Genomic DNA, 12,500 nt, shown 5'->3' on the forward strand with positions numbered 1-12,500 from the left:
ATTGTCCCTTAGTGTCCAAAGATGTGCAGGTTAGGTGGATTGGCCATGCTAAATTCCCCCTTAGTGTCCAAAGATGTGCAGGTTCGGTGGATTGGTTATTTCTGATTTCATTACCATATCCATTCTTCATTGAGTGATGAGACGGAGCGAGAGATTGATGGCTTGAAAGAGCATTTCCTTGAGTTTGATTCTCCTTTGCTCCCTATCACCTTCAGAATGGAATCACAGCTTTGCACATCGCCTCCAGGAGAGGAAACACCAACATGGTTCGATTCTTGTTGGACCGGGAAGCCCAGATTGACGCACGGACAAAGGTGAGCGTACGAGACTTGGTGAGCTTGCTCCCGATTGCGGGAGGTCACATCTGCTCCCCAACTGCAGGCAAAAAATTCTCCGGCCTGCTTTTTTGGAAGAAATATCAACTCTTTTAACCTCTGAAACAAGGGATTCATGAGAATGGGATCCCATGGGTGGCACAGTGGGTTAGCACTGCTGCCTCACAGCGCCAGGGACCCGGGTTCAATTCCCAGCTTTGAGTCTGTGCGGAGTTTGCACAAATTCCCCGTGTCTGTGTGATTTTCATTTGGGTCCTCCAGTTTCCTCCCACAGTCTAAAGATGTGCAGCTTAGATGGATTGGCCATGCTAAATTGCCCCTTCGTGTCTAAATATGTGTCGGTTAGATGGATTGGCCATGCTAAGTTGCCCCTTAGTGTCCAAATATGTGTGGGTTAGGTAGATTGGCCATGCTAAATTGCCCCTTAGTGTCCAAAGATGTGCAGGTTAGATGGATTGGCCATGCTACATTGCCCCTTAGTGTCCAAAGATTTGTAGGTTAGGTGGATTGGCCATGCTAAATTGCCCCTTAGTGTCCAAAGATGTGCGGGTTAGGTGGATTGGCCATGCTAAATGGCCCCTTAGTGTCCAAATATGTGCGGGTTAGATGGATTGGCCATGCTAAATTATCCCTGAGTATCCAAAGATTTGTAGGTTAGGTGGATTGGCCATGCTAAATTGACCCTCAGTGTCCAAAGATGTGCGGGTTAGAGGGATTGATCATTGTAAATTGCTCCTTAGTGTCAGGGGGATTAGTGGGGTAAATACCTGGAGTTAGGGGGATGGGGCCTGGCTGGGATTGTTGGCGATGGGGCAAATAGCCTCCTTCTGCACTGCAGGGATTAATTGGTCCATTGTTAATTACTTTGAAGAAATATTTTTTTTAAATGAACAGAAGAATCGAGTCCCTAACTTTGTAAATATTTCAGTTGAGAGATGAACTGAAATGTTGCCCGTGTTACAATTCCTACCCCTGTCTGTCACTGGCTGGTTTATTTGTATGAGGTCGATGTGTGTGTGTGTCCAAACCTAGTTTCGTGTGTGGCCAATTTAAAGACTTTAGTTGCTTTCAAGAGAGGGGATTCTCTGTTCACTAAGAAAGAGCTAAACGCGAGGACTAAGTCACATGCCACATGCTCCAGTAAGCTACAAATAAAGGAATATTAGGCCAGAAGAATAATTAACAGTTTTGCTGAAAAAATTATACGTGCTGTCGAAGTTTTTCATCTTCCACTCAACAGGGTAAGAGCCGCAAACATACCAATTGGAAAGGGGACAACAATTTATATTGCAAGAGAAGAGTGCGCTGATTGGTTGTCAAGTGGGCTCTGATTGGTGGAGGCATTGCCAAGGAAACGCACTAGGGAACAGTTAACTGCCGAGTTTTTGTTTCAAATTCAGGCCAGGCAGGTTGACTCTGGTCGTGGAACTGCCTTGGGTGAGAATAATTTGAACTAATTGCTGTCCTTGGACCCTGGTTGCCATGGTGGCAGGAAAGGGTGAGCATGCATGCTGTGCGAGCTCCGACCATGCCCAAGGCCGATCAGTGAGGCGAGTCCCGGCCAACCTAAATCTGGTCACAGAGTCATAGAGGTTTACAGCATGGAAACAGGCCCTTTGGCCCAACTTGTCCATGCCGCCCCTTTTTTTTTAATCACTAAGCTCGTCCCAATTGCCCGCATTTGGCCCATATCCCTGTATACCCATCTTACCAATGTAACTGTCTAAATACTTTTTAAAAGATAAAATTGTACCCGCCTCTACTACTACCTCTGGCAGCTTGTTCCAGACACTCATCACGCTCTGTGTGAAAAAATTGCCCCTCTGGACCCTTTTGTATCTCCCCTCTCACCTTAAACCTATGCCCTCTAGTTTTAGACTCCCCTACCTTTGGGAAAAGATGTTGACTATCGAACTGATCTGTGCCCCTCATTATTTTATAGACCTCTATAAGATCACCCCTCAGCCTCCTACGCTCCAGGGAAAAAAGTCGCAGTCTATTCAGCCTCTCCTGATAACTCAATCCATCAAGTCCCGGTAGCATCTTTTCTGCACTCTTTCTAGTTTAATAATATCCTTTCTATAATAGGGTGACCAGAACTGTACACAGTATTCCAAGTGTGGCCTTACCAATGTCTTGTACAACTTCAACAAGACGTCCCAACTCCTGTATTCAATGTTCTGACCAGTCAAACCAAGCGTGCCGAATGCCTTCTTCACCACCCTGTGTTGTTGTTCTTGGGGAGTCACAAGTAGCTCTCTAGAAGCTAAAAAGACTTGGAAGGCTGGAGCATAAGCACTAGCACAGACCAGTTAAGGGGAATAGCCTTTCTCCGTGCTGCACCTTCCACACCATTCTTTGGTCATGTCACTGGACTAGTAATCCAGAGGCTCCGTGGACACAGGTTCCAAACCCACCACGGCAGCTGGAGGAATTTAAATTGGGTGAATTATCTTGAATTAAAAACTAGTTTCAGAGATAGTGGTCATGAAACCATTTTCATTTTTTAAAATCCATCTGGTTCATAATGTCCTTTCGGGAAGGAAATCTGCCAGTGAAGAAGGTTATCTCCAATTGCAGCGGAATCTTGATCAATTGGGCCAGTGGGCTGACGAATGGCAGATGGAGTTTGATTTAGATAAATGCGAGGTGATGCATTTTGTTAGATTGAACCAGGGCAGGACTTACTCAGTTAATGGTAGGGCATTGGGGAGAGTTACAGAACAAAGAGATCTGGGGCTACATGTTCATAGCTCCTTGAAAGTGGAGTCACAGGTGGACAGAGTGGTGAAGAAGGCATTCAGCATGCTTGGTTTCATCGGTCGGAACATTGAATACAGGAGTTGGGATGTCTTGTTGAAGTTGTACAAGACATTGGTAAGGCCACACTTGGAATACTGTGTACAGTTCTGGTCACCCTATTATAGAAAGGATATTATTAAACTAGAAAGAGTGCAGAAAAGATTTACTTGGATGCTACCAGGACTTGATGGTTTGAGTTATAAGGAGAGGCTGACTAGACTGGGACATTTTTCCTCTGGAGCATCGGAGGCTGAGGGGTGAACTTATAGAGGTCTATAAAATGATGAGGGGCATAGATCAGCTAGATAGTCAATATCTTTTTCCAAAGGTAGGGGAGTCTAAAACTAGAGGGCATAGGTTTAAGGTGAGAGGGGAGAGATACAAAAGTGTCCAGAGGGGCAATTTTTTCACCCAGCGGGTGGTGAGTGTCTGGAACAAGCTGCCAGAGGTAGTAGTAGAGGCGGGTACAATTTTATCTTTTAAAAAGCATTTAGATAGTTACATGGGTACGATGGGTATAGAGGGATATGGGCCAAATGCGGGCAATTGGGATTAGTTTAGGGTTTTTTTTTAAAAAAGGGCGGCATGGACAAGTTGGGCTGAAGGGCCTGTTTCCATGCTGTAAACCTCTATGACTCTATCCTTACCCGGTCTGGCCTACTTGCGACTCCAGAGCCACAGCAATGTGGTTGACTCTCAACTGCCCTCTGAAAAGACCGAGCGAGCCATTCAGTTCAAGGGAAATGGGCAACGAATGCTGGCTTTGCCAGTGACACCCACATCCTCCGCCCATTGGGGCGGCACGATGGCACAGTGGTTAGCACTGCTGCCTCACAGCACCGGGGACCCGGGTTCGATTCCCGGCTTGGGTCACTGTCTGTGCGGAGTCTGCACATTCTCCCTGTATCTGCGTGGGTTTCCTCCGGATGCTCCAGTTTCCTGCCACAGTCCAAAGATGTGCGGGTTAGGTGGATTGTCCATGCTAAATTGCCCTTTGGTGTCAGGGTGACTTACTAGAATAAATGCATGGGGTTAGGGCCTAAGTGGGATTGTTGTTGGTGCAGACTCGATGGGGCAAATGGCCTCCTGCACTGTAGGGCTTCTATGATTCTGTGATCTCAGGGAAGAATAAGGAGGCACTGTTCCAGCTCTGGAAGACACGATTCCCTAAGCATGATGCAACTGAATGTATTGAAGAGGCGGCTGGATATAGCACTTGGGGCGAACGGGATCAAAGGTTATGGGGAGAAAGCAGGATTAGGCTACTGAGTTGGATGATCAGCCATGATGGTGATGAATGGCGGAGCAGGCTCGAAGGGCCGAATGGCCTCCTCCTGATCCTATCTTCCATGTTTCTGCTCCATGGAGGGTCGAGGTGTCAGTAGATCTTCATCTGGTGAATAGATTAAGAAGGTGAGTTGGCTTGTTTGGGGTGAATAAAATTACAGAGCCTTCCCTCAGCAAACAAGGTTGACTCTTCGTGTACGCTAATCAGAAGGGGATGGCCGTCAGGTTTTGGCGTGAGGTGAAAGGTCGCTCTGCAGGTGTTGCGGCTGTAATTGGGAATTGTGTGTGTTCCCCCTTCAGGATGAACTGACCCCACTTCACTGTGCCGCCCGGAATGGCCACGTCCGCATCGCTGAGATCCTGTTGGATCGCAACGCGCCAATCATGGCAAAAACCAAGGTAGGTGGAAGGTAGGTGTGAGAGCGCGATAAACATAGTAACAGACGCATCAACACTGTCCCACAATACTGGCACAGTTCACCCACACCCTATTCCCTGTACTACACACACACACACACACACAGCCAAGTACAGTGCCCAAACGAGGGGTGGCAAAGCGACTGTTACTAAACACACGTCCACTGACCATTCCATACCCGGAACTGAGAATCCGCACCCGTACCTGGGACTGAGAATCCGCACCCGTACCTGGGACTGAGAATCCGCACCCGTACCTGGGACTGAGAATCCGCACCCGTACCCGGGACTGAGAATCCGCACCCGTACCCGGGACTGAGAATCCGCACCCGTACCCGGGACTGAGAATCCGCACCCGTACCCGGGACTGAGAATCCGCACCCGTACCCGGGACTGAGAATCCGCACCCATACCCGGGACTGAGAATCCGCACCCGTACCCAGGACTGAGAATCCGTACCCGTACCCGGGACTGAGAATCCGCACCCGTACCCGGGACTGAGAATCCGCACCCGTACCCAGGACTGAGAATCCGCACCCGTACCCGGGACTGAGAATCCGCACCCGTACCCGGGGACTGAGAATCCGCACCCGTACCCGGGACTGAGAATCCGCACCCGTACCCGGGACTGAGAATCCGCACCCGAACCCGGGGACTGAGAATCCGCACCCGGGACTGAGAATCCGCACCCGTACCCGGGACTGAGAATCCGCACCCGTACCCGGGACTGAGAATCCGTACCCGTACCCGGGACTGAGAATCCGCACCCGTACCCGGGACTGAGAATCCGCACCCATACCCGGGACTGAGAATACGCACTGGTACCCGGGACTGAGAATCCGCACCCGTACCCGGGACTGAGAATCCGTACCCGTACCCGGGACTGAGAATCCGTACCTGGGACTGAGAATCCGCACCCGTACCCCGGACTGAGAATCCGCGCCCGTACCCGGGACTGAGAATCCACACCTGTACCCGGGACTGAGAATCCGTACCTGGGACTGAGAATCCGCACCCGTACCCGGGACTGAGAATCCGCGCCCGTACCCGGGACTGAGAATCCACACCCGTACCCGGGACTGAGAATCCGTACCCGTACCTGGGACTGAGAATCCGTACCCGTACCTGGGACTGAGAATCCGCACCCATCCCTGGGACTGAGAATCCGCACCCGTACCTGGGACTGAGAATCTGCACCCGTACCCGGGACTGAGAATCCGTACCCGTACCCGGGACTGAGAATCCACACCCGTACCTGGGACTGAGAATCTGCACCCGTACCCGGGACTGAGAATCCGTACCCGTACCCGGGACTGAGAATCCGTACCCGTACCTGGGACTGAGAATCCGCACCCGTACCTGGGACTGAGAATCCGCACCCATCCCTGGGACTGAGAATCCGCACCCGTACCTGGGACTGAGAATCCGCACCCATCCCTGGGACTGAGAATCCGCACCCGTACCCGGGACTGAGAATCCGTACCCGTACCCGGGACTGAGAATCCGTACCCGTACCCGGGACTGAGAATCCGCACCCGTACCCGGGACTGAGAATCCGTACCCGTACCCGGGACTGAGAATCCACACCCGGGAATGAGAATCCGCACCTGTACTCAGGACTGAGAATCCATACCCGGAACTGAGAATCCATGCCTACCCCTGAGTGAGAATCTGTGCCTGTCCCTCTGCCACCCCCACTCTCTCCGCCCCCTCCTGAAGCAGGCTGAGAATGAGCTGTTGATCTTGTTTCTGTCTTGAGTGACTCCATTCTGGCCTCTTGCTCTGTCTCTGTCTCTCTCTCTCTCTGTGCTCTCTCTAGAATGGCCTGTCTCCCACCCACATGGCTGCCCAAGGCGACCACTTAGACTGTGTCCGCTTGCTCCTGCAGTACAAAGCCGAGATCGATGATGTGACCCTTGATAACCTCACTCCGCTGCACGTGGCAGCACACTGCGGGCACCACAAAATGGCCAGGGTCCTCCTGGACAAAGGGGCAAAGGCCAGTGCCAGGGCTTTGGTTAGTCTTTCCCATCTCTCTGTTGTGCATGTGTGGAATTGTGGGATTGTGCGTCATGGGGCCAGAACGCACGGGGAAAGCTTTTACAGGGAATCTTCCTCTTTAGATCCCCTTCCTGAACATTACTCCTCTCTCTCGCTCTCATTCTCTGTATCTCCCTTTCTCTCTCTCTCGCTCCCTGTTTCTCTCGTTCCCTCTTTCTCTCTCTCGTTCCCTCTTTCTCTCTCTCGTTCCCTCTTTCTCTCTCTCGTTCCCTCTCTCTCTCTCGTTCCCTCTTTCTCTCTCTCGTTCCCTCTTTCTCTCTCTCGTTCCCTCTTTCTCTCTCTCGTTCCCTCTTTCTCTCTCTCCCTCTTTCTCTCTCTTGCTCTCTTTTTCTCTCTTGCTCTCTCTCTCTCTTTCGCTCTCTCACACTCTCACTCGATTTCTCTCACTCTCTTTCCCTCTCTCACTCCCTTTCTCTCTTTTTCTCTCTCGCTCTCTTTCTCTCCTTCTTCCTTTCCCTTTTTCTCTCTCGCTCTCTTTGTCCCTCTTGGTCTTTCTCTCTCGCACTCCTCCTCCCTTTCTCTTTTTCTCTTGCTCTCTTTCTCTCTCTCTCTCTCATTCTCTTTCTCTCTCTCTATCTCTCTCGCTCTTTTTCTCTCTCTCTCTCTCTCATTCTCTTTCTCTCTCGCTCTCTTTCTCTTTCATAAGACCATCGGACACAGGAGCAGAATGAGGCCACTCGGCCCATCGAGTCTGCTCCGCCATTCAATCATGGCTGATATTTTTTTCATCCCCATTCTCCTGCCTTCTCCCCATAACCCCTGATCCCCTTATTAATCAAGAACCTATCTATCTCTGTCTTAAAGACACTCAATGACCCGGCCTCCACAGCCTTCTGCGGCAAAGAGTTCTACAGATTCGCCACTCTCTCGCTGAAGAAATTCCTCCTCATCTCTGTTTTAAAGGATCGTCCCTTTAGCCTGAGGTTGTGCCCTCTGGTTCTAGTTTTTCCTACTAGTGGAAACATCTTCTCCACGTCCACTCTATCCAGGCCTCGCAGTATCCTGTAAGTTTCAATAAGATTCTCCCCCCTCATCCTTCTAAACTCCAATGAGTACAGACCCAGAATCCTCAACCGTTCCTCATATGACAAGCTCTTCATTCCAGGGATCATTCTTGTGAACCTCCTCTGGACCCTTTCCAAGGCCAGCACATCCTTCCTTAGATACAGGGCCCAAAACTGCTCACAATATTCCAAATGGGGTCTGACCAGAGCCTCATACAGAAATTCATCCCTGCTCTTGTATTCTAGCCCTCTCGACATGAATGCTAATTTGCCTTCCTAACTGCCGACTGAACCTGCACGTTAACCTGAAGAGAATCTTGAACAATGACTCCCAAGTCCCTTTGTGCTTCTGATTTCCGAAGCATTTCCCCATTTAGAAAATAGTCTACACCTCATTCCTCCTTCCAAAGTGCATAACCTCACACTTTTCCACATTGTATTCCATCTGCCACTTCTTTGCACACACTCCTGACCTGTCCAATTCCTTCTGCAGCCCCCCTGCTTCCTCAATACTACCTGTCCCTCTATATTACCTGTCTCTCGCTCTCTTTCTCTCTCTCACTCTTTCCCACTCGCTTCTTCTTTCTCTTTCTCTCGCTTTCTCTCGCTCCTTCTTCCTTTCTCTCTCTCTCGCTCTCTTTCTCTCTCTCGCTCTCTTTCTCTCTCTCGCTCCTTCAGATCTGCCTCTTTTCCCCCTGTTGAGTTGGTGTGTCCCAGTATAACTCTGGATGATAATGTTTCCCGCATGAACCCGCCCTGGGATGTTTGACGATGTTATTGTCTCGACCTGAATATATTTCTCTGGCTGATGAATGTAAATGAGGAGCTCCGTGACCACAGTTTGTGCCCACGTTTCCGTGCTGGCCTTGGGGAACTCCTGAATGGACCATAATATCAGAGTGATGTGAATAATAGAATACAATCAGAAAGTCGCTGCAGTGCAGAAGAGGCCATTCAGCCCATTGAGTCGACACCAACGGCTGCAGAAAAGATGGACACCATGGAGAGATTGTCTACGGAGTCTCTGTGGGTGGAGGTTACGAACAGGAAGGGGTCAATAACTTTACTGGGTGTATTCTATAGGCCACCCATTAGTAACAGGGATGTTGAGGAGCAGATAGGGAAACAGATCCTGGAAAGGTGTAATAATAACAGAGTTGTCGTGATGGGAGACTTTAATTTCCCAAATATTGATTGGCATCTCCCTAGAGTAAGGGGTGTAGATGGGGAGGAGTTTGTTAGGTGTGTTCAGGAGGGTTTCTTGACACAGTATGTAGATAAGCCTACAAGAGGAGAGGCTGTACTTGATTTGGTATTGGGAAATGAACCTGGTCAGGTGTCAGATCTCTCAGTGGGAGAGCATTTTGGAGATAGTGATCATAATCCTATCTCCTTTACAATAGCATTGGAGAGAGGATCAGACAAGTTAGAAAAGTGTTTAATTGGAGTAAGGGGAATTATGAGGCTATCAGGCAGGAAATTGGAGGCTTAAATTGGAAAGAGGTTTTCTCAGGGAAATGTACGGAAGAAATGTGGCAAATTTTCAGGGAATATTTGTCTGGAGTTCTGCATAGCAACGTTCCAATGAGACAGGGAAGTTATGGTAGGTTACAGGAACCGTGGTGTACAAAGGCTGTAATGAATCTAGTCAAGAAGAAAAGAAAAGCTTACAAAAGGTTCAGGGAACTAGGAAATGTTAGAGATCTTGAAGAGTATACGGCTAATAGGAAGGATCTTAAGAAGGAAATTAGGAGAGCCAGAAGGGGTCATGAAAAGGCCTTGGCAGGCAGGATTAAGGAAAACCCCAAGGCATTCTACAAGTATGTGAAGAGCAAGAGGATAAGACATGAAAGAATAGGACCTATCAAGTGTGACGGTGGGAAAGTTTGAATGGAACCAGAAGAAATAGCAGAGGTACTTAATGAATACTTTACTTCAGTATTCACTATGGAAAAGGATCTTGGTGGTTGTAGTGCAGACTTGTAGCGGACTGAAAAGCTTGAGCATGTAGATATTAAGAAAGAGGATGTGTTGGAGCTTTTGAAAAGCATCAAGTTAGATAAGTTGCCGGGATTGGATGAGATGTACCCCAGACTACTGTGGGAGGCGAGGGAGGAGATTGCTGAGCCTCTGGTGATGATCTTTGCATCATCAATGGAGACAGGAGAGGTTCCGGAGGATTGGAGGATTGCGGATGTTGTTCCTTTATTCAAGAAAGGGAGTAGAGATAGCCCTGGAAATTATAGACCAGTGAGTCTAACCTCAGTGGTTGGTAAGTTGATGGAGAAGATCCTGAGGGGCAGGATTTATGAACATTTGGAGAGGTATAATATGATTAAGAATAGTCAGCATGGCTTTGTCAAAGGCAGATCATGCCTTACGAGCCTGATTGAATTTTTTGAGGATATGACTAAACACATTGATGAAGGAAGAGCAGTAGATGTAGTATATATGGACTTCAGCAAGGCATTTGATGAGGTGCCCCATGCAAGGCTTATTGAGAAAGTGAAGGGGCATGGGATCCAAGGGGACATTGCTTTGTGGATCCAGAACTGGCTTGCCCACAGAAGGCAAAGAGTGGTTCTAGATGGATCATATTCTGCATGGAGGTCGGTCACCAGTGGAGTGCCCCAGGGATCTGTTCTGGGATCCTTACTCTTTGTGATTTTTATAAATGACCTGGATGAGGAAGTGGAGGGATGGGTTGGTAAGTTTGCTGATGACACAAAGGTTGGAGGTGTTGTGGACAGTGTGGAGGGATGTCAGAAGTTGCAGCGAGACATTGATAGGATGCAAGATTGGGCGGAGAAGTGGCAGATGGAGTTCAACCCAGATAAGTGTGAGGTGGTTCATTTTGGCAGGTCAAATAGGATGGCGGAATATAATATTAATGGCAGGACTCTTGGCAGAGTGGAAGATCAGAAGGATCTTGGGGTCCGAGTTCATAGGACGCTCAAAGCAGCTGTGCAGGTTGAGGCTGTGGTTAAGAAGGCGTATGGTGTACTGGTCTTCATTAATCGAGGAGTTGAGTTTAAGAGTCGTGAGATAATGTTGCAGCTATATAAGACCCAGGTCAGACCACACTTGGAGCACTGTGCTCAGTTCTGGTCGCCTCATTACAGGAAGGATGTGGAAGCCATAGAAAGGGTGCAGAGGAGATTTACAAGGATGTTGCCTGGGTTGGGGAGCATGCCTTATGAGGATAGGTTGAGTGAGCTCGGCCTTTTCTCCTTGGAGAGACGAAGGATGAGGGGTGACCTGATAGAGGTGTATAAGATGTTGAGAGGTATTGATCGAGTGGACAGTCAGAGGCTTTTTCCTCGGGCTGAAATGGTTGCCACAAGAGGACACAGGTTTAAGGTGCTGAGGAGTAGATACAGAGGAGATGTCAGGGGTAAGTTTTTCATTCAGAGGGTGGTGGGTGTGTGGAATGGGCTGCCAGCAACGGTGGTGGAGGCGGATTCGATAGGGTCTTTTAAGAGACTTTTAGATAAGTACTTGGAACTCAGTAAGATAGAGGGTTATAGGTAAGCCTAGTAATCGCAAAGGTAGGGACATGTTCGGCACAACTTTGTGGCTGAAGGGCCTGTTTGTGCTGTAGGTTTTCTATGTTTCTCTGTTTCTAACTCTCTGACAGAGTATACTACCCAGGCCCCCTTCGCCTGCCCCATCCCCATCACTCCATGCATTTAGCATGGTCAATCCCCCTAACCCGCACATCTTTGGACACTAAGGAGCAATTTAGCATGGCCAATCCACCTAACCTGCACATCTCTGGACACTAAGGGTCAATTTAGCATGGCCAATCCCCCTAACCGCACATGTTGGGATGTTGTGCTGGGGGAGGATGTGGGATGGTGGGGGGTGGTCTCGGTTATTTCAGACTGTCTTTAGTTTGTCAGGTTTTAGTCCCACATTCCCTCTCTCCAGTTATTTAGTTTCCAGGAGTTTTGACACCATGAACTGACTCCAGGGTGTGTCTAATCTTGGCTGAGTGACTGTCACACTCCGCTATAGCTGCCTGAACCAGTGGTCAAACAGTAATCAGACCCTTTCTCGGTGGTCCTCTCCATGGTTGCTCTGACTGACCATTGCCCGGTGGTGGTGTGCTTCCACCCAGTTTGCTGCCACGCTCAGTCAGTGCTCACTCACGTGTTGTCACTGTGTTTCTAGAATGGCTTCACACCGTTACACATTGCCTGTAAGAAGAACCATATCAAAGTGATGGATCTGCTGCTGAAACATGGAGCGTCGCTGGAGGCTGTCACTGAGGTGAGAGAAACACCACACGAATCTCCCCATTCCAGCCTCGCCCTGTCCAGGGACTCAGTCCGCAGGGATTGGTGACTTGGATCACAGAATCCGGGGAAGCCACGGTCCGGATGTTTCAGACTCCGGAAAATAATTCCCAATGTGGATCATTGATGATGGAGAGCGAGAGGCAACCTTCCTTTTATTAAAATAGGGAAAGACACACCCTCCCTCGGTCTGTCACTGTCACACACTCTCTCTCTCACACACTCTCTCTCTCACTCTCACTCTCTCACGCTCTCTCACACACACTCTCTCTCTCACTCTCTCACGCTCTCTCTCT

General features: G+C 49.1%; 1 protein-coding gene across 1 annotated transcript in view; it reads left to right on the top strand.

The window, feature by feature from the left end:
• Positions 1–215: 215 nt before the first annotated feature.
• The window catches only part of LOC144490567 (uncharacterized), a gene marked incomplete at both ends in the record, with an annotated part of 30,842 nt that continues 18,557 nt past the window's right edge, over positions 216–12,500 (top strand). Inside the window, 4 exons of the mRNA XM_078208286.1 lie at positions 216–314; positions 4,725–4,823; positions 6,730–6,858; positions 12,080–12,178. Of these exons, the coding sequence (XP_078064412.1) occupies positions 216–314; positions 4,725–4,823; positions 6,730–6,858; positions 12,080–12,178 (426 nt within the window). The remainder of the gene's footprint in view (positions 315–4,724; positions 4,824–6,729; positions 6,859–12,079; positions 12,179–12,500) is intronic.

This window comes from Mustelus asterias, unplaced genomic scaffold, assembly GCF_964213995.1.
Source record: "Mustelus asterias unplaced genomic scaffold, sMusAst1.hap1.1 HAP1_SCAFFOLD_3440, whole genome shotgun sequence".
NCBI lineage: Eukaryota > Metazoa > Chordata > Chondrichthyes > Carcharhiniformes > Triakidae > Mustelus > Mustelus asterias.